Source organism: Pelobates fuscus, chromosome 4, assembly GCF_036172605.1.
Source record: "Pelobates fuscus isolate aPelFus1 chromosome 4, aPelFus1.pri, whole genome shotgun sequence".
Lineage (NCBI taxonomy): Eukaryota > Metazoa > Chordata > Amphibia > Anura > Pelobatidae > Pelobates > Pelobates fuscus.
The window spans coordinates 80,193,952-80,210,815 of record NC_086320.1 but is presented as its reverse complement, the minus strand read 5'-3'; the positions used below and the strand labels follow the sequence as shown (position 1 = coordinate 80,210,815).

The 16,864-nt window shown below is 34.0% G+C and overlaps 1 protein-coding gene across 1 annotated transcript in view; it reads right to left on the bottom strand.

Annotated features, from left to right (window-relative positions):
- The window catches only part of EYA1 (EYA transcriptional coactivator and phosphatase 1), a 113,028-nt gene that overhangs the window by 95,454 nt on the left and 710 nt on the right, over nt 1-16,864 (bottom strand). The window contains exons 2-3 of the mRNA XM_063451333.1: nt 14,998-15,125; nt 1,333-1,410 (exon numbers count right to left, since the gene is read on the bottom strand). Coding sequence (XP_063307403.1) covers nt 1,333-1,410; nt 14,998-15,121 — 202 coding nt within the window. The 5' untranslated portion in view covers nt 15,122-15,125. The remainder of the gene's footprint in view (nt 1-1,332; nt 1,411-14,997; nt 15,126-16,864) is intronic.

Here is a 16,864-nt window from a genome sequence, read left to right as displayed (position 1 = left end):
TACTGGCAATCATGCCACTGAAAGAGAACAGGGACAAAGGTAACATCAAAATGTTTGTTCCAATCAACAGGACAATATTGCATTTTGTCACAAATTTTGTCACTTCCTTAAACAGTGGCACTGCAGTTGTGGTGGTAAAATTCAGTAATGGTTGAAAACGTAGAAATTAATGGTATTTGATAATTATTGATATTATTGTAGGTACAGGACATTTACTGGGATTATTGGTTATGCATTGTAGTTGTTTAGAAACATTTTGAGAATTACTACTGCAAATAGCAATCTTGTTAATTGCCTTCTACTAATAACTAATTCAAATATTTTACTGCAAATTGTATATTTAGCATTTGCTAACTCAAATTCTAGGGTCCGAAATGTTTTTATTAAAAATCTTACTGGCACACACGCTATTGACCTCAGAAGAATGAAATTTGGTATTATTATTATTTATAAAGCAATTTTAAAATACAGAATAAACAAATTCCATATTCCATGTATTGCAGTAAATCTAACCTGTGAGTTTAGAATACAATAGGTGCACTAACCAATGATCTCTCTCATAATCCTAACAATATTTGCTACCAACATTTTACCACTAAACGTACCATAATTTCAACCATAAAACATACCATGCTATTTGTCTCATATTAGCCCTGCTTTTTGCTCCTAGTAATATTGCAATCATATACATTTGACTTAACTGTTCTCCATTGCATGGGACAGCTTACCAAAGTTTGTTTCTTTTTCAATTTAAATACCAATATCTGACTTAAATGATTAAAATGCAAACCTCAGATTTAAATTCAAGGTTTTCAAATCACTTGGGACAAATTATTAATACTGCAGAAAATACTGAAATCTCACATTTCTTTCTGTTTGTCTCTCAAACATGAACTCTATAAATTGTTCACGTACCAGCCATTTCATATGAGACAACATTTTAGATACCATATTAAACAGATATTTAGACTTTTATTTGAACTATCTAAAATATATATTACACAAATCCACACATAACAGCATTCTGTATTATTGCACTAAAACAACAAACATACTTGACCAATTTATCCCTTAGAAAACCAGTTCAAACTATCTTTATCATTGGTGTTTTTATTTAAATGGATACCAATGGCGAGATTAGAATTCTGGCAATAGCTGAAGAACAGTTTAAACATCCCAGGATATAGTACAGAGGACATTCTTTTTAAATACATTCTTTTGGTGACATGGGAGGCTCTCATTGCCAGTAGGGGGCAATACGGGGTTAAACATTTCAGTTATGTTCCTGATCCAAAATAAAAAAGCAATATAGAGCCATGAAGACGCTCTTACCCGTTCCTGAGTAGTTATCTAACGATCCGTCTGCAGTCGACGCTGCAATATCAGCGCTGCTCATTGGCTCTGTTTTAACTGGAAGAAGGGCAAAAAGAGTACCAATTCAGTTTCTCTTAAAGTGAACACAGAATGATAAACATTTATAAATCTATATCTCCTAACAGTAAATGGAATATGTTTCAAAAAGTGGCCTGAAATACAAGAAAGCTTAATTCACTAAGATGTGATAAAATGGAGAGAGTTTTTACCCACATTAGCTAAGTTGCCAAACTTGCTATTCTGTACAACAGGGATTTCAAACTCTGTAGTCCCAAATGTTGATGGCCTACAACTCTCCGAAATCCTTAAATAAAATAGATGGCCAGAGATTCACTGGAGTCGTAGTTCAGAAACATCTGGGTTGACAGATTTTGATATGCCTGTTCTACACCATTTTATTAATTTTGGTAAGCCATGACAGACCGTAGCTCACAAACTCTACAAGGAAACATGTTAATTGGCTATTTTTTTCTCACTGTAAATAAAATATATCTAGACTTGCAATATCAATTAGAAATGTTTTATTTGGTACAGCTAGAGAAAGAGTAACAACATTTGTAAATTATAAAAATAAGGTATACGATAATTAGAGAGATAGAGTAGAATAGATGATTTCACACTTCCAGATTCCTGGCCCTCTCTACTTAGTTTCCACCATTCCATGCTCATTAGCTATGGTGACTGGGATACAAGGTTACTAGAGATACTAAAGTGAGGGCCATCTCAAACTAAAACAACTAGCAAGCATTTAAAGACATAACTTTTGTTGTTTAAAAGTAGCAATTTAAAGCCCACCATTAAAACATTTTTTTGATGACGGAACTTTTCTCAAAACACACAGGCAAGCTCAATATTTACACATTCTTTTTCTTACTGCTCCTGCAGTGGGATCACCATGCCAGGAGATTATGTCAGTCTTAAAAACACTCTAGGATTGGGATGGGATTAACCATTCCCACTGTTGGAGATATGAGAGAACAGGATGTGCCACTAAATGGGATGTACTAAAAGACTGTTAGTTGGTAGGTAGAAGGCAAAATTGTGTTTGTCCAATCAAGCCAAACATAATACACTTTAAAAAGAGATTGGAGATTTAAAATCATTGTTTCTGTAGGGCTTTGAGAAATTGTGGGTCCATTTTCCCATTTCTGCTGATGTATGTTTATTAATGTATGGCTGTTTTGGAGTTTGCAAATTCAAAACGCAGGAGAACAAGTTTAAAGTCATTGATGAGCCTACAGAATGTCAACAAATATTTAATGTAACAAAACAAGATGTGTAAACGTTTCAGTCTCTGGGAGCTACATCAGGACCCAAATATAATTCTTTTCAAATATTTATTGAATGTTCAGATTTTTTTATGGGGAAATAACAACGTAGGACGAAAGTATATGGCAATAATCGCTAAAAAATGTGGCAAACGTATACCCCATCCCAAATCGATTTTACAATTTTCAGTTCAGGGTGTATAAATAACCATAAAGCATCACAATATTCATAAGAATCTAATACAAATATAGTTACCTAAACAAACAAGTAATAAACTACATCAAGTTTAATGTCGTAAAAATTTAAATTAACAAAAAAATGAATTTTGCCCATATTTAATTCTAACTTCTGGGGAATTAATTGCACAATATTAATTTATTTTAAGGAAAAGGCAACAGTGGTTTCACGTGTCAAAGTGAAATAAACACATTAGATTATACCAAGCTTAATTTCAAATTCGGCAAAACTTGGCCTTTAATATCGAAGAACCTTTCCCTTTCTCTCTCTGCCTGTATTGCTGTTTTCCTTCATCTGTGTTCACATGCTCACAAGTGCAAATATATATATTTTAGTAGCACTCAACCTTTAATGCTGAAAAAATGACTTTCAATGTTTGAGTTAAATATTCATTGGTTTTCTGGAAGGTCTTGGTACCCTTTGGTTATAAACTTTGTAACAAGTCCTCTGACTCGCTTCTAAATTCTAAAAATAAAATAACATATTCTCTACTTAAACCCAAATAAGCTCTCAAGGTAATTATTCCTCTTACAAAGCCAGTTGGAGTTCTACTTTCATTCTGGTTTATTTTTTACACTGGACAAGAGCACTGAGCAGACAGTAAATGGATAGCTTGCAATCACATTTCTAATACTGATCAGGATATAGATGTAATTATAGTTATTTTTAAGAGCCCTAACTATGGATGGTCACAATTATCCAGGCTTAGATAGCAAGCATTGCTGCAGCTAACTCTTTACAAGATATATTGTTAAGTTCTAGAGAAGTTCTCTCAATATTTATTATAGACCATGAATCAATTAGACAAGAAGCAGTTATATATTAAAACGGATGTTAAACTCATATTTTATTAGGTTTCCCATGAAGCTTTACAACTTACTGATCTGCTGACCTGTCAAATTCTCTTGATGGGTGGATACTTTTTCGATCAATATGTTTTATAGATAGTTTATAATTCAGGGTAGCACAATGAACAAAACAAATATTTTTACAATTTTACTTAAAGGGACAATATAATCACAAAAACAACTTTAGCTTCATGAATCAGTTTTGATGTATAGAGTTTGCCTCTGAAGTTTCACTGCTCAATTCTCTGCCATTTAGGAGCGAATCATTTTTGTTTCTGTTTATGCAGCCCTAGCCACATCTCCCTAGCTTTGACTGACACAGCCTGCATGAAAACGAAATGGTTTAATTTTAAATTAGATGTAACTTACTTTAAAAGTTTTTATCACCTGCTCTGTAAATTAACCTTTAATTACAAACAGGCTCCTGCAGGGTCTAGAATGATATTAACAGAGCGGTAGATCAGGAATTCTGAATTAAACAGAATTTGCAACAGAGGTGGTGTAAACATTAGATGACTCTTTACAGGAAATGTATATGGAGACTATGTAAGGCACAGGCATGTAAGGCAAACAAGGTGATTTCACTCCTAAATAGCATAGAATTGAGCAGTTAAACTGCAGGGGCATGATCCATACACCATAACTGCTTTGTTAAGCTAATGTTGTTTTGGTGACTATAATATCCCTTTAAAAAAGTTATAGTCACTCCATGACCTACCTCATTTACATTTTGAAGGGAAATTAAGATGTTTTTTTAAAATCAACATGTTTTGTCTACAAACCTAAAAAAAGGCTAATGGTAGGTAACACAGCACATCATATAAAAGTATCTAATAGAGTTGTTTTAAAAAAATCATAAATGCTTAAATAAATAGACATCTTCTATAACTGCTAATGGTTTCTAATGATGGGGACTGACAAACGTTCAGAATTAAAAAAAAGAATATATATATATTTTTAGGAGCCAGCTTGAGCTTATGAGGTAAAAAAGACATATATCAAAATAGTTTTCTATGATATGTTAAAAAAAGAACCCGCTTAAAGATTTTGAAAGGTAAGGTTTCTGACTTCTGGTGTTTGGCAAGGAAAATGCCATTTGACACAGTTTCATCCTGATCAATTGTGACATATACACATCACACACAAACTATACTATTAAAATTGTATCCAAAAATAATATAGTGCTTGGATGAGATAGGTCTATCAAGTATGTTTTGCCCTAGTCAGGCATTTTGTGTTAAAGTTTACCTGTCATGGTACACACTTTGTTTTTACTAGAAAGTGTTACATTTCATCTATACATTGAGCTTGTAGAATTCCTGGCAAACATACAATCTGTTTTTTGTTTTTTTTTTAGTTAAAACTATTTAAAGAAATATCCACTCTGCTTATCTGTCAATCAATTCTTAGCACAGAATAGCCTTCAATACAGAGAATTAAATGATAAAAGTGAGCAGGTGAACCCCCCTACAAGTGGTTTCCATGCTGTCCATCACAACACCTACACAGCATGCGCTAGTATGCCTCATGTTAAAAATAAGTAAGGGCCTGTCAATAAAAAGATACTTTGAATACTACAGAAGGGAGTCAAATAATGCACTTGGTCACCACAAGGTCAATCATTTGTGCAGGACACGAATGCTAACTTGCAACTCTCTTATCTGTTATACATAAGTAAAAAGTAAGACTGGAGTGCAAGCAAACATTAATAGCTAGAGGTCTTTAGATTTTCAGAATAGATGGGCTGTCATATATTCATATTACTTGCAGTGAACATTCTTGACATTTACCGCACTGATATTCGCATGGTGCCAAATTGTACCAAAATGATCCATTTGCTTTTTTGCATTAGCTCACCCTTTAGCAACAGGGGGCAGTGAGGACTAAATTGTTCATCCATCTAGAAGTATAATTTATCTTATTTGTATTCTATTATTTCCTCTGTGAATTACACATGGTGTTTACAGATGCTCACTTATTTTGTGATAGTAAATAAATGAGCATAGTAAAGGTGCATTGTAGAACAAAAAAAAAGGTATTATTAACCCCTTAAGGACCAAACTTCTGGAATAAAAGGGAATCATGACATGTCACACATGTCATGTGTCCTTAAGAGGTTAAAGAAACTAATTCTGACAAACTGGCATGAAAGTCAGAGTTGATGGGGTTGGGAACAAGGTACGGACTACTATGCTTGCAGGTGCTTCAGTTTGTGCTCTATCCAACTGAGCTATCTCACCATCTATCCTATTTACTAAATACTATTTTTAAAATGTTACCTCAATGTAGAAGAATGGTATCAATCACTAATATGTTGAATGAGTGGAAATAGGAGCTGCGTTCCTCTGTTACTAATTACTGTGGAATCTCAGAGTTCTTCCTTGGTTAATAAGAGTATGCAGTACATCTTTGTTTAGCGATACAGTAAACGTGAGGATATCAGCCTGTCGGTTGAAACATGTATATCTATTCGCTGAATACAATGTTTACATTTCCACATTGGTTTACACTGATTTATGTAACAAATTACCTAAGAATAGTTTGTACTAAGTTGTTCTCAATTTTTTTTCCAATTAATTATGAATTTGAGTACATGATACGTTTTAACACCTAAAGGCTAATTATCCATATGTATATTTAATTTCTCTCTGTATATACATATACACACATGCGCACCCATATATAAACACTGTGAAGCCAATTTATTGGTTGCAGAGTTAGACCCTCTTTTTTCCTCTGTTAGAAACAAAATTATTCACTCTGGTATTTAGATCTTTCTTAGTTGATATTAGTTTTAAAAATTTAGCTGATACTGTTTTCATCCGCATCACATTACATGAGTCTATATAAATAAGCGTGTTTTTCCCCTGTGTAATATTTGTATTCATCACACATTATTAAATGATCACTGAATATATGTGTGTGTGTGTGCGCATGTGTGTATGCATATCCCACAGAATAAAACCTCTAAACGCATACACACACATACATGCACACACACACACATAGATACGTAAACACACACAAAGATAAATACAATGGATCTTGTAACAGCATTTATATAGGTTATGTGCCATCCATCTTTTAAATGATATGGTTAATTGCATACTTAAAAAAACACATAGTCAAAATTCTGCAAATTTGTATATTTTGGTCCTAACTATATTATTTATATTGGTCCCAAGACTGTCCTGCTTGAAAAGCATTGGAACTCAGATATTAGCAGTTAAATGTTGTATTCTGTATGTACTTTGAAACATCTACAAGTCTATGCTGTATTGGCACGCAATGATTCCATTATTAATTGGGTATAATCATTGGTTGGTATGGCAAACACTTTTATTATGAGTGTTTATCTGTTGTTTATGTAATTGACCAAAATGAAATATATCAAACTGCACCGATTAAAAAAATCTGTTTATTTCACTCCTTATATTAGTTAGAGGTCCCAACATACAGAGAGTTTCAAATAATAGAACTTCTGCTCAGTGTCTGCAGCTGGTTCTGAACCTGGTTACATTTTAATCATCCTCCGCTCTGTCCTTATTTTGCTCTTAGTTTAAAGATATTTCTGACATTTGACAAAAAGATAATTAAACCCAGTTAATAACTTTACTTGATTTAGCAACATTAGGAATAAAAAATAGTTAAATGAAATACCTAGAGCTACAATGGTGCTGAGAAAAAAAACATTACAATGAAAGGTTTAACACTACCTCATTGGATGGGATTAGAATAGCATGTGAAATTTAGGCCAACAAATTCTGTTGTGATAATTCTAATAGTTTCTAGAGGTGGGGACTATGATATTGTAACATAGTTATCTCTCTGCATTTTTCAATAAATTACTTTATTATCCCTTCATGTAACTGTAAGCAACCTTGATTGGACATAAGAAATGACACAAGGAGTGATCAAGTGAACCGGGACTTTTAACAATCTTTCACTATGTATGTAGGGCAACCTTCCAAATCTTCAACCATTCTTGGAATGCTGTCATTCAAGTCCTGAAAAATGCATTGTGGAAAACTGCACCAATTCGTAAAGATGAAAAAGTCTGAAGAAAAGTATTCTATCCTTTGAGAGAGGACACATGCACCGCAGGACAACGTGACCTAATTCTATTGTCAAATGTTTACGTTTATGAAAGTAATTAAAAAAGAAAATGATTTGCAAGTAGCCACATTCGCTATTGGAGACAAAATCATTTCTACAATATGTATAATAAAAAAAATATTTAAGGTTACAATATCATAAAGAATGCGCAATTTAAAGTTGTGCCATCTCCAGTAGATTTGATTTGTTTAAAACTTATGTTTTTTTTTTAATTATATGTATTTGTTACTGATTTGCTTACTAGTCTTATGGCACGTAGTTTGCTTGCTATGTCATAAGAACTTGAACGTATCTTTTTGTTTGGCCCTTTTATGCCTATTTATCTACAGAGTGCATTGGTCAGGGTGAAAAGCACATACACTTAAACAGAATGTATGCTAAGGCGATGTATCTGATTACACCCGGGCTTCCCATTGTTTACTGTAAAGAAGTAAAATAAGATTTGTATGATTTTTGTTAGTGAGGCAAAAAAGAAACACACAACTAAACAAGCAATGCCTAAAAATAAACATCAATCAATAGGCTGTAATTGCATGATATTCAGCATCTAAGTTGATCTAAAACTGTAAGAGTACGAATAGATTAGAATACGTTTAAATATAAACATGCAAATACAATCATTTAAGGGATTATTATTATTATATTATTTATATAGCGCCATCAGATTCCGTAGCGCTGTACAATGGGTGGACTAGCAGACATGTAGTTGTAATCAGACAACTGGACGTACAGGAACAGAGGGGTGGAGGGCTCTGCGCCATGAGCTTACATTCTAGAGGATTATAACCTGAATTAACTAATAAATAATACATCTTAATAAATGATATTGCAAAGCAGGACATTCTGTATGATAAATATTCTGAAAGGACATGATAAATGAGAAGGATCTTTTAGGGATATGCTGATGATTTTCATTGTGATTACTCTATGGCGAACTCTTTACCCCAGAATTGCTGTATCTACATGCATACCCCATGCTATGTAGGTCTCTTCAGTAAACTGCATGCCATGCAGTGCATGCGCTTTCTATAAAGGTTTATTGCTACATAAACATGTCTGTGTATTAATGCCTAGCAACCACTCTGTAGTGTTCAAAAAAGTTGTGTTATCCCCTGAAGGGAAAATGCAAACAACAGAACCTGTTGGGTATCATTTAAAACATATATTTCATAAAGATGACGTTTTGTGAAGATAATGCACGGTTACATCTTAATCAGTAAGTATACACCCCCTCCCCCTCCCCCCCACCCAACACACAAACACTAATTTTCAATACAAGACATTGTACACAAAAATAATATGGCAATAAGGGAGGGCAGGATGCATGGAAGGATAAATACAGAGTTATTCACTAAAATGTGGAGTGTCTAGAATTTAAAGAAAACTCAAAGTGAATTTAAATTTTAATAGAAAATAACCTGTTTTGTTTTCAATTTGGATATTCTAGCCCAACATGTTTAAATCACTATGAATTCCCTGACATTTCATTTTCATAAACAACTAAGTTTCCCATTTCCAATTAAAAAGATAAGGTTAAAAAATGTTCCCCCCCCTTAAGGACCAAACTTCTGGAATAAAAGGGAATCATGACATGTCACGCGCGTCATGTGTCCTTAAGGGGTTAAAGACTATCCGAGTTGGCATCATAGTCTGGGTATAAGTGAATCCACGTATTTGTTTATTAACCATCAGCTGTTTTGCTGAATTCTGCTCTAGGAGATACTACACTGGGCGTGCTAACAGAGTGTTGTTAGGGCGCAGGTAATAATGGCATCATAGATCGACACTCGTGCACATAGAGTTAAAAAAAAGAGAATATATACCTAGTTCATCTGAATGTGCACTGAATAAAAAGACTTGTTTCAAATCTTTGGTATAACATTATGGTGAATAAGGGCTGGACACAACCCATGTATTATCAATTTACTTTGATACTAATGATGGGTCACATAGCTGCTACCTCCTCTGTAATCCTACCTCTTAAGGGTTCATTCACTAAACTCAGAATTGTAGCAAATTGAAAACCAAATGGCAAAACAGTAGCTAAACTGAAAATGTTCTCTGTAGCTGTAGCCACAGATTGACTATATTAGCCTAGACTTTGTCTTTCGGATTTTAGCTTGCTACATTTTGGATTTTAGTGAATAGACCACTTAGTATACCTGACCAACCCTTGACTTTAAAATCATGCTGTGTATAATGTCTTTCTGCTGTTAGACTCGCATTGAATTGGAATGTGAGCTGGATTGCAAAGAAATAAAAAAAAAAAGTACAAATAAGACACTTTAAGTGAGTTTTGTATCTACCCTACCGGCAATACGTTCTTACACTCGCTGGCCACCGCATTACTGAGATATAAGATATGATCTAAAGCATTGGAATTTTTGTATTAAAGCTCCTTCTACCATTACAATAAAAATCAGAGCTAATCTTACTTGCACACAACTGATTTATATCAGTGCTTTTATTAGCCTTAAAAAAGCTGAGATTTTGTCTCTATATTTTGATCATTATATACCACATTAACCGCAAGCATCTTAAAACTCTGGTTTATTTCCAGAATCCTTTTAAGAAGGGGGGGGGGGGGGGAGGGAGCACTATATGTTGAAAGTTCCAGAGTATAGGTCTCTACATAAAACCTCTTGTTACTTGTGTCACATATATGTTGCACCCATCTTTGGGTCTCATTTTATAACTAAATTATGATGATACTTCTAATAATATTTTTTTTGCAAAACAAAATATCATTTTATGCACTTTGTTTTATATTCTACTTTTGTTTTCCAACAAATGCTAAGTCATCTTAAACTAAATCTGCCAAAGTTGTTTGTTTTATATTTTGTACAGCCGCAGCAATATATTTCTATTTCAGTGAGCCACTGCTGGCCTATTTGAATAAAAGCTCTCTGCTGTGCCAGAAAAAAAAAACCAAAAAAACCCAAAAAACAATCAAACCCAGAGCATGAGATCCCATAGTAAGATTAAAAAAAGGGCATTAAAAAAAGTACATGATGCATTTTTTTACGACAGCTTAGTTTATACTTAAAAAAATAAATAAAACATGACAGATCCCTAGTACGATACACCTTTCAACTTTAGTAAAGAGTTTACTTTAAAATATAAAAAGCTTATTCGCACCCCAAGCAGTTTTACTGCCTGGATTGGCAAAGTGACATGAAATGAGTAGGGTAATGTTAAATGCGTTTATGAGCCTTACTTGGCAGTTCTGAGTTCTGAAACTTGTAAATTATGTGATTTCCCTCTAAAACATTAATTTAAGATTAATTCTGTTCTTTCCATTATTATAAGCCTTTAAACTTTTTTTTGGACAGCAATGTAACTGCTACAGCCACCCTGAGCCACATAAAACATTGCCACATGTTTGTAGCCAGCAACGGACATAAAGAAGATGTAAAGTCTAAATTTCACATTCCTGAATTTGTGGCCTGTTTTTTTTTTATTTTTGTATTTGAACCATAATTTTGTGATGTGCGTAAACATTTAAGAATTAATGCCAATGACATTTTTGTCAACTTCGCTAACTGGTTCCTAAAGACCACATGAGAACACTGATGTTGTTACATGTGTAGGGTGTATGAGTTTTGGAATCCTTGTAGAACAAATTGTTCTTCTCATGGTTAAACCAGTTCTAGAAATCTGTTTGAGAAATATTTTGAGGGCTTGATCCTCCATGGATTTATAGTGACACAGTGCAGGACAATTTAAATCTTCCAATACGAGTTCAGCCAAGAAAAGTCATGAAGAAGATACGCAAGGATGCTCTATGAGAAAGACTTGCATCAATCAATGCACATTGATTTAGAATTGGGAAAAAGAACAGGGACGGAAGACGCTCTATGAATAGATAAATATTAAATTAAGTAGCATTTTCTACGTCAATGTACAGTATATCTAATTGATTAGCACTCACAAGATGATTAGAAATGGGATTCGGGGTAAGGTTAACCAATTAATCTGACACAATACGCTTAAAGCACACCAAGTAAAAATTACAGCATGCCTTTTAAAGGAAAATTGTGGTTGAAAGGTATGTTTCTCGCACAAAAAAAAATGCCTGGAGGAACCTGCAGCAGCACAGCAGTCAAAACAGCATATTTCCTTGGCACTGTTATTTTCTAAGAGGCTGTTTTCTATTTTGGAACAGCAGGAAGTCATAAGTGCAAAAGAAAAATGCTTCCCTTATAATGTTAAAAAGTATCAGTTTCCCTCTCTATCGAGAATGGATGTCTCATACAGGTGAAAACATCTGCCCTTAAATTTTGAAATTACTCTATTTGACATGCTAAATTTGTTTGGCAATTCATTTGGGTGACATAAACGCACAGGTTTACAAACTAAACTAAAACCCACCCGCTAACTTATTGGCTGTTATTAAGTGCACATTTAGAAGTCTAGCCACTAAAGTGCAACTTTTAGCTGTGAAGGAGCAGTCGGTTAGCTTCAAAAAGGAGTACAGGAAAAAAACTAAGCTGCCACTGCATAAATAAAATAAATTAAATAAATATTAAAAAGTTTGTATCCCCAAATTATAAATAAATCCCGGCCACCTCTCCCCAGCTTTGCTCATATTTGGAGATGTGAGATGATATACCTTATAAAATGTAAATATAAATTTATATAAAACTATCCTAATGCATCTGCAAAATAAAATATATTAATACATACCAACCAATGCTGGCATTAATTGATGGCCACATATCCTCATCTTCAGCCCAACAAAAATTGGCATCATTTACAATTAATAAACTTTAATAGAGCAAATTGAATATGAAAAGATAAAAAAAATGCATGTCCACAGTCAAATGGTTGTAAGATAAGTGACTGGCCCATCATTAATACAGGGGATTTACCATCCATGTCATCATGGAGGGTCATATTTATTGGCTGGGCTGTTCCAGCCTGTCTCATTCCTTTATTCGTTTACATTTGATGTTTAATGGACACTCTTGGCACCAAGGGAGCTGGGAATCCCCTGGAACAAAACTGGGGGGATTACACAGATATATGGGAGCAGTATTTTGAGTCACTCACTCTACAAATGATTATGAAGATGACCAGCATGATCAGTTTCCCTACGATTAAAAATACCCATATCAGGACTCAGAAAATAGAAGGAGGAGCAGGGGAGACAAAAGGCGCCGGCTACAAACTTTAACCCAAATCCTGCTTCAGACGATGGTATGATTAAATGGGGAGGAGCCTAAGGGATTTACTGTGAACCTGCTTCATTTGGGATACTGAATATTGAAGACCACTCAGAATTATACCCTTAATTTACAGGTCCATGTAACACCTGATTTTTTTTTTTAATACTCCACACAGCATGGGGGACACTGAGTTTTTCCACATGCGTTACTCATTTTAGGAACCATGCTCACTATTTAATTTTTTTTTTTACTCTTTCCTCCTGTAGAGGTTTTTCAGTTTACAATATGTTAGCAGCACCTGACCTGAAATCCTCAGATTAGTTAGTGGTAAATCTGGTTAAAGATGGTTTTTAGTGCTTAGGGTCGGCTTGGTAGAAAGCTGACTTAATATACTTGCACTAGCAAGTTGGCTAGTTTTCAAGCACTAGATAACTCAAGCAAAGCCAGGTAGTGTGATTTAGTTGCCAGGCACAGATTCTTCTTTATTGGAGTCAAACATAGATATTTCTTTCCCCATTATAGATTTTTTTACTTGCCAGTGTACAATGTCAAGGCAGCTCAAAACATTAGAGGAAAGACTCCACGATAAAATCATTTTAAGCTTAACTTCTTGTTCTGCTCTTTCAAGTAGGAAATATCCCTTGTAAAACCCAATGATGGTCCATGATGTCCTTACAACCATGTCCATAAAGGCCTAATGCTGGCATGGAATGTCCTACTTATTTAGCATCAACAGCCCTGCAAATCAATCAATGCAAGAACCAAGTTTTCAAGGCCCAGTTTACATAGAACATGCATACATTCTTCTTCATTCTGCTCGATGTTATCAATATACAATAGGCACAATGATACTTATGGAAACGATTTCCATGCCAGACACATTATCATCACAACAACAACAACAACAACAACAACAACAACAAGAAAAAAAAAGATTTCAAAGATGAATTTTAGAGCTAAACATTCAATAAGGATTAGTTTTTAACACAAATAAAAAATATCGTTTAAATTACTCGATAGTGTAAAAACACAACAACAACAAAAAACCACTAGATTGTGCAAAGCATCAACATCATCACTGATAACAGAGGAAATTAGCTTACTACACACAATTAAAGATGCAGCTACTAGTAATTGAAACAGCTGTGGGACAGTGATAACAAATAGGTTTCTGAACAGCAGATCTGTAGACTTGTGTATGCAGTGACTATAATTCCTTGTGAGTTTCAGATAAAGGCAAACTGAGATAACATCTAAACAGCTAAATGCTCTAATGACCCCCTGTAGTGATTGGATAATAGGCTCTCATGGTATGCCTGACCTTTTAAATCTGTGTTTAATGAACCAGCACATTTCAAGCAAGATGTGATATCTATATGTTGTTCAATCCATCTATAACATTAAAATAAAAATAATAACAAAAACACCCTAGTTCTTGACCCTATTTCATCCTGGCATATATTCTTACTTTTGTTTATTTCTCTTGAAGCATAAGCTCTGCGGGGTAATATCATAACAAAGCCACAAAGACCACTATATAAATAAAATTGTACGTCTAGATGCATATATCTGCAAAACATCATTATTGAGAAGAAATTCAGAGATGTATTACTTACTAGAATGTGATCTCACTTCTGGTGTCAGTGAAAGCATTTTGTCTTTCTCTAAGCAATTTACTGTGCCCTCATGTCAGACAATACAATTAGACTGCAAGCTCATTTGAACGACAATTCTAGTGCCTAACTAAAAATTCCAAAAACAAAGCATTTACCGATTAACAACAAATTATTATTATTTTTTTTTACAAAAATTAAACAATATATGCACATAAAAATACAAAATAAATATGGGGGGGACGTAATATAACTTGATGGTTTTAGGTAATAAACCAAAACATTTAAACATTATTAAAAAAATGTACAGTACTAGAAATTCTACTGGATAATTGCAATAATCAATATATTCTGAAATTCTAAATCACTTACCCTCTGTGCCATTGGGTGTCATGGAATTGTTGTTTATGTGAGAACTGTCGAGGCTGGGCCCACCGGGAGAATCACTACTACCACTAAGTCGACTGTGTGGACTAGCTAGATCCTGCATTTCCATAAACCTGAAATAAAGCAATCAGTCTCATTGATCCAGTTTTACCATATCTGTCCCTCCACTGCAGACACATTGTACTGCCTTACTGTGCCATATGGTTGAAAAGGCCCCTCAGTCTCAGAAGTCGAGATAATCAGCTGTGCTTTAAACTTTCCACTAGGATCTATTAATAGACCCCTAGGGGTTTATTCATTAAACGGCAAGTTGTGATATAACAATGGAGCTGCAACATTAGTCCAATATGTCAGGGGTGGCCTACATTTTCAAACCAAATGGTCAACTCGACATAGCTCACTGGGGTTTATTTACTAAATAGTAAACTGTGGTCAAGGAAAAAAAAAAATTTATTTAGTCAAAATAGGAAAATTTGAGGCCCATATCTATTCCACCCCAGCCTTTTGCCCTAATTTAATTTCAACATAATTAATTAAGTTCAACATAATTCCCTCTTTAGTAAATCAATCTGCAAAAGTGATGTGATAACGAACCCACACATTCAGAGTTGTCTGGGGAATTTAAATGTTAAAGCCATAATAGACAATTAAGAAAAAAAAAATGTGCCTTACACAAACAATTCTCTGATGATTTCCCAACAAATCATGGCTTACAAAAATAAAAACACATACATGTAGTGTTATTTAACGTTTAGCAACACCTAGATGCCTTCATATAGAAATGCTTTATGTGCAATCATTACTCAACATGAGAACCTCAAAACAACGATTTTAAACTCCCAATCATTTTTTTTTTTATTTTGCCACATGTTTGAAAAGTAACATTATTTAACGTCATCTAACTGACAAACTAGATGCGTGTACAATATTACTCAATATTCTAAAAATGTCAGCCAACATTCCATGTGTGTGAAAAATTCTAGGAGTTACATAAGAAAATCAGATTTAATATTACGTGACGTCTTAATGTTACGAATGATCCCAAACAGATAATTGACCAATCACTGCTTTTCCTATTTCCTTTCTAATTTAGATAACAATCTGCATAATTAACCTATTAGTGCTAGCAGTCTACTATCATTGAATTAGCACCCATGGCCAGGCCTACCCTGGTTTATCTTTCAATTGTATTTTAAATGGTCTACAAACACTTGAAGCAATTGATGTTTGCCTATAGTATAATGACAGTGAAAGAGTCTTTCATGATGCTTGTATTTATTCTGGCAAACCAGTTAATTGTTCCTGTGTTTCCGGTGAAACAAATGCAGCATTAAAACATTATTAGGTCTGCTGGTTGTTTACTTTTTGGATTACATAAAGCGTGCCCAGTTGACAAGGGATAAAGGCAATATACGGTGAATCCATACTTGTATTAGATTGCTTTAGCACCATTGAGCAGTTCAGCTGTCACTTAGGCAAAGACAGCGACTCACAATGGGTTTCAAGATTAAAGCATTTTACATTGTCTCTGTACAATTCAATAAAATCCATTGTTCTTGACAAAAATTAACTGGAGTTCGGAACTTTAAATAATCATCAGAAAATTTTTATTTTATAATTTTATAACAAACACTATACACAGTCTATTTTTTTTAATAAAGCTATTAATCTAGATTGTAAAAGCTCCTGATGTTTAATTTCTGTAGACTTTTAATGTAAGTCATAAAGTAAGTAACAAATTACGTCTGGCACTTTGTAAATTAATTATAAAATAATGACACTTATTTGATGGACAAGCCACAATGATTTAGGCATGTATCGTCATTTTAACGTAGCCCTTAGAAATACAGAA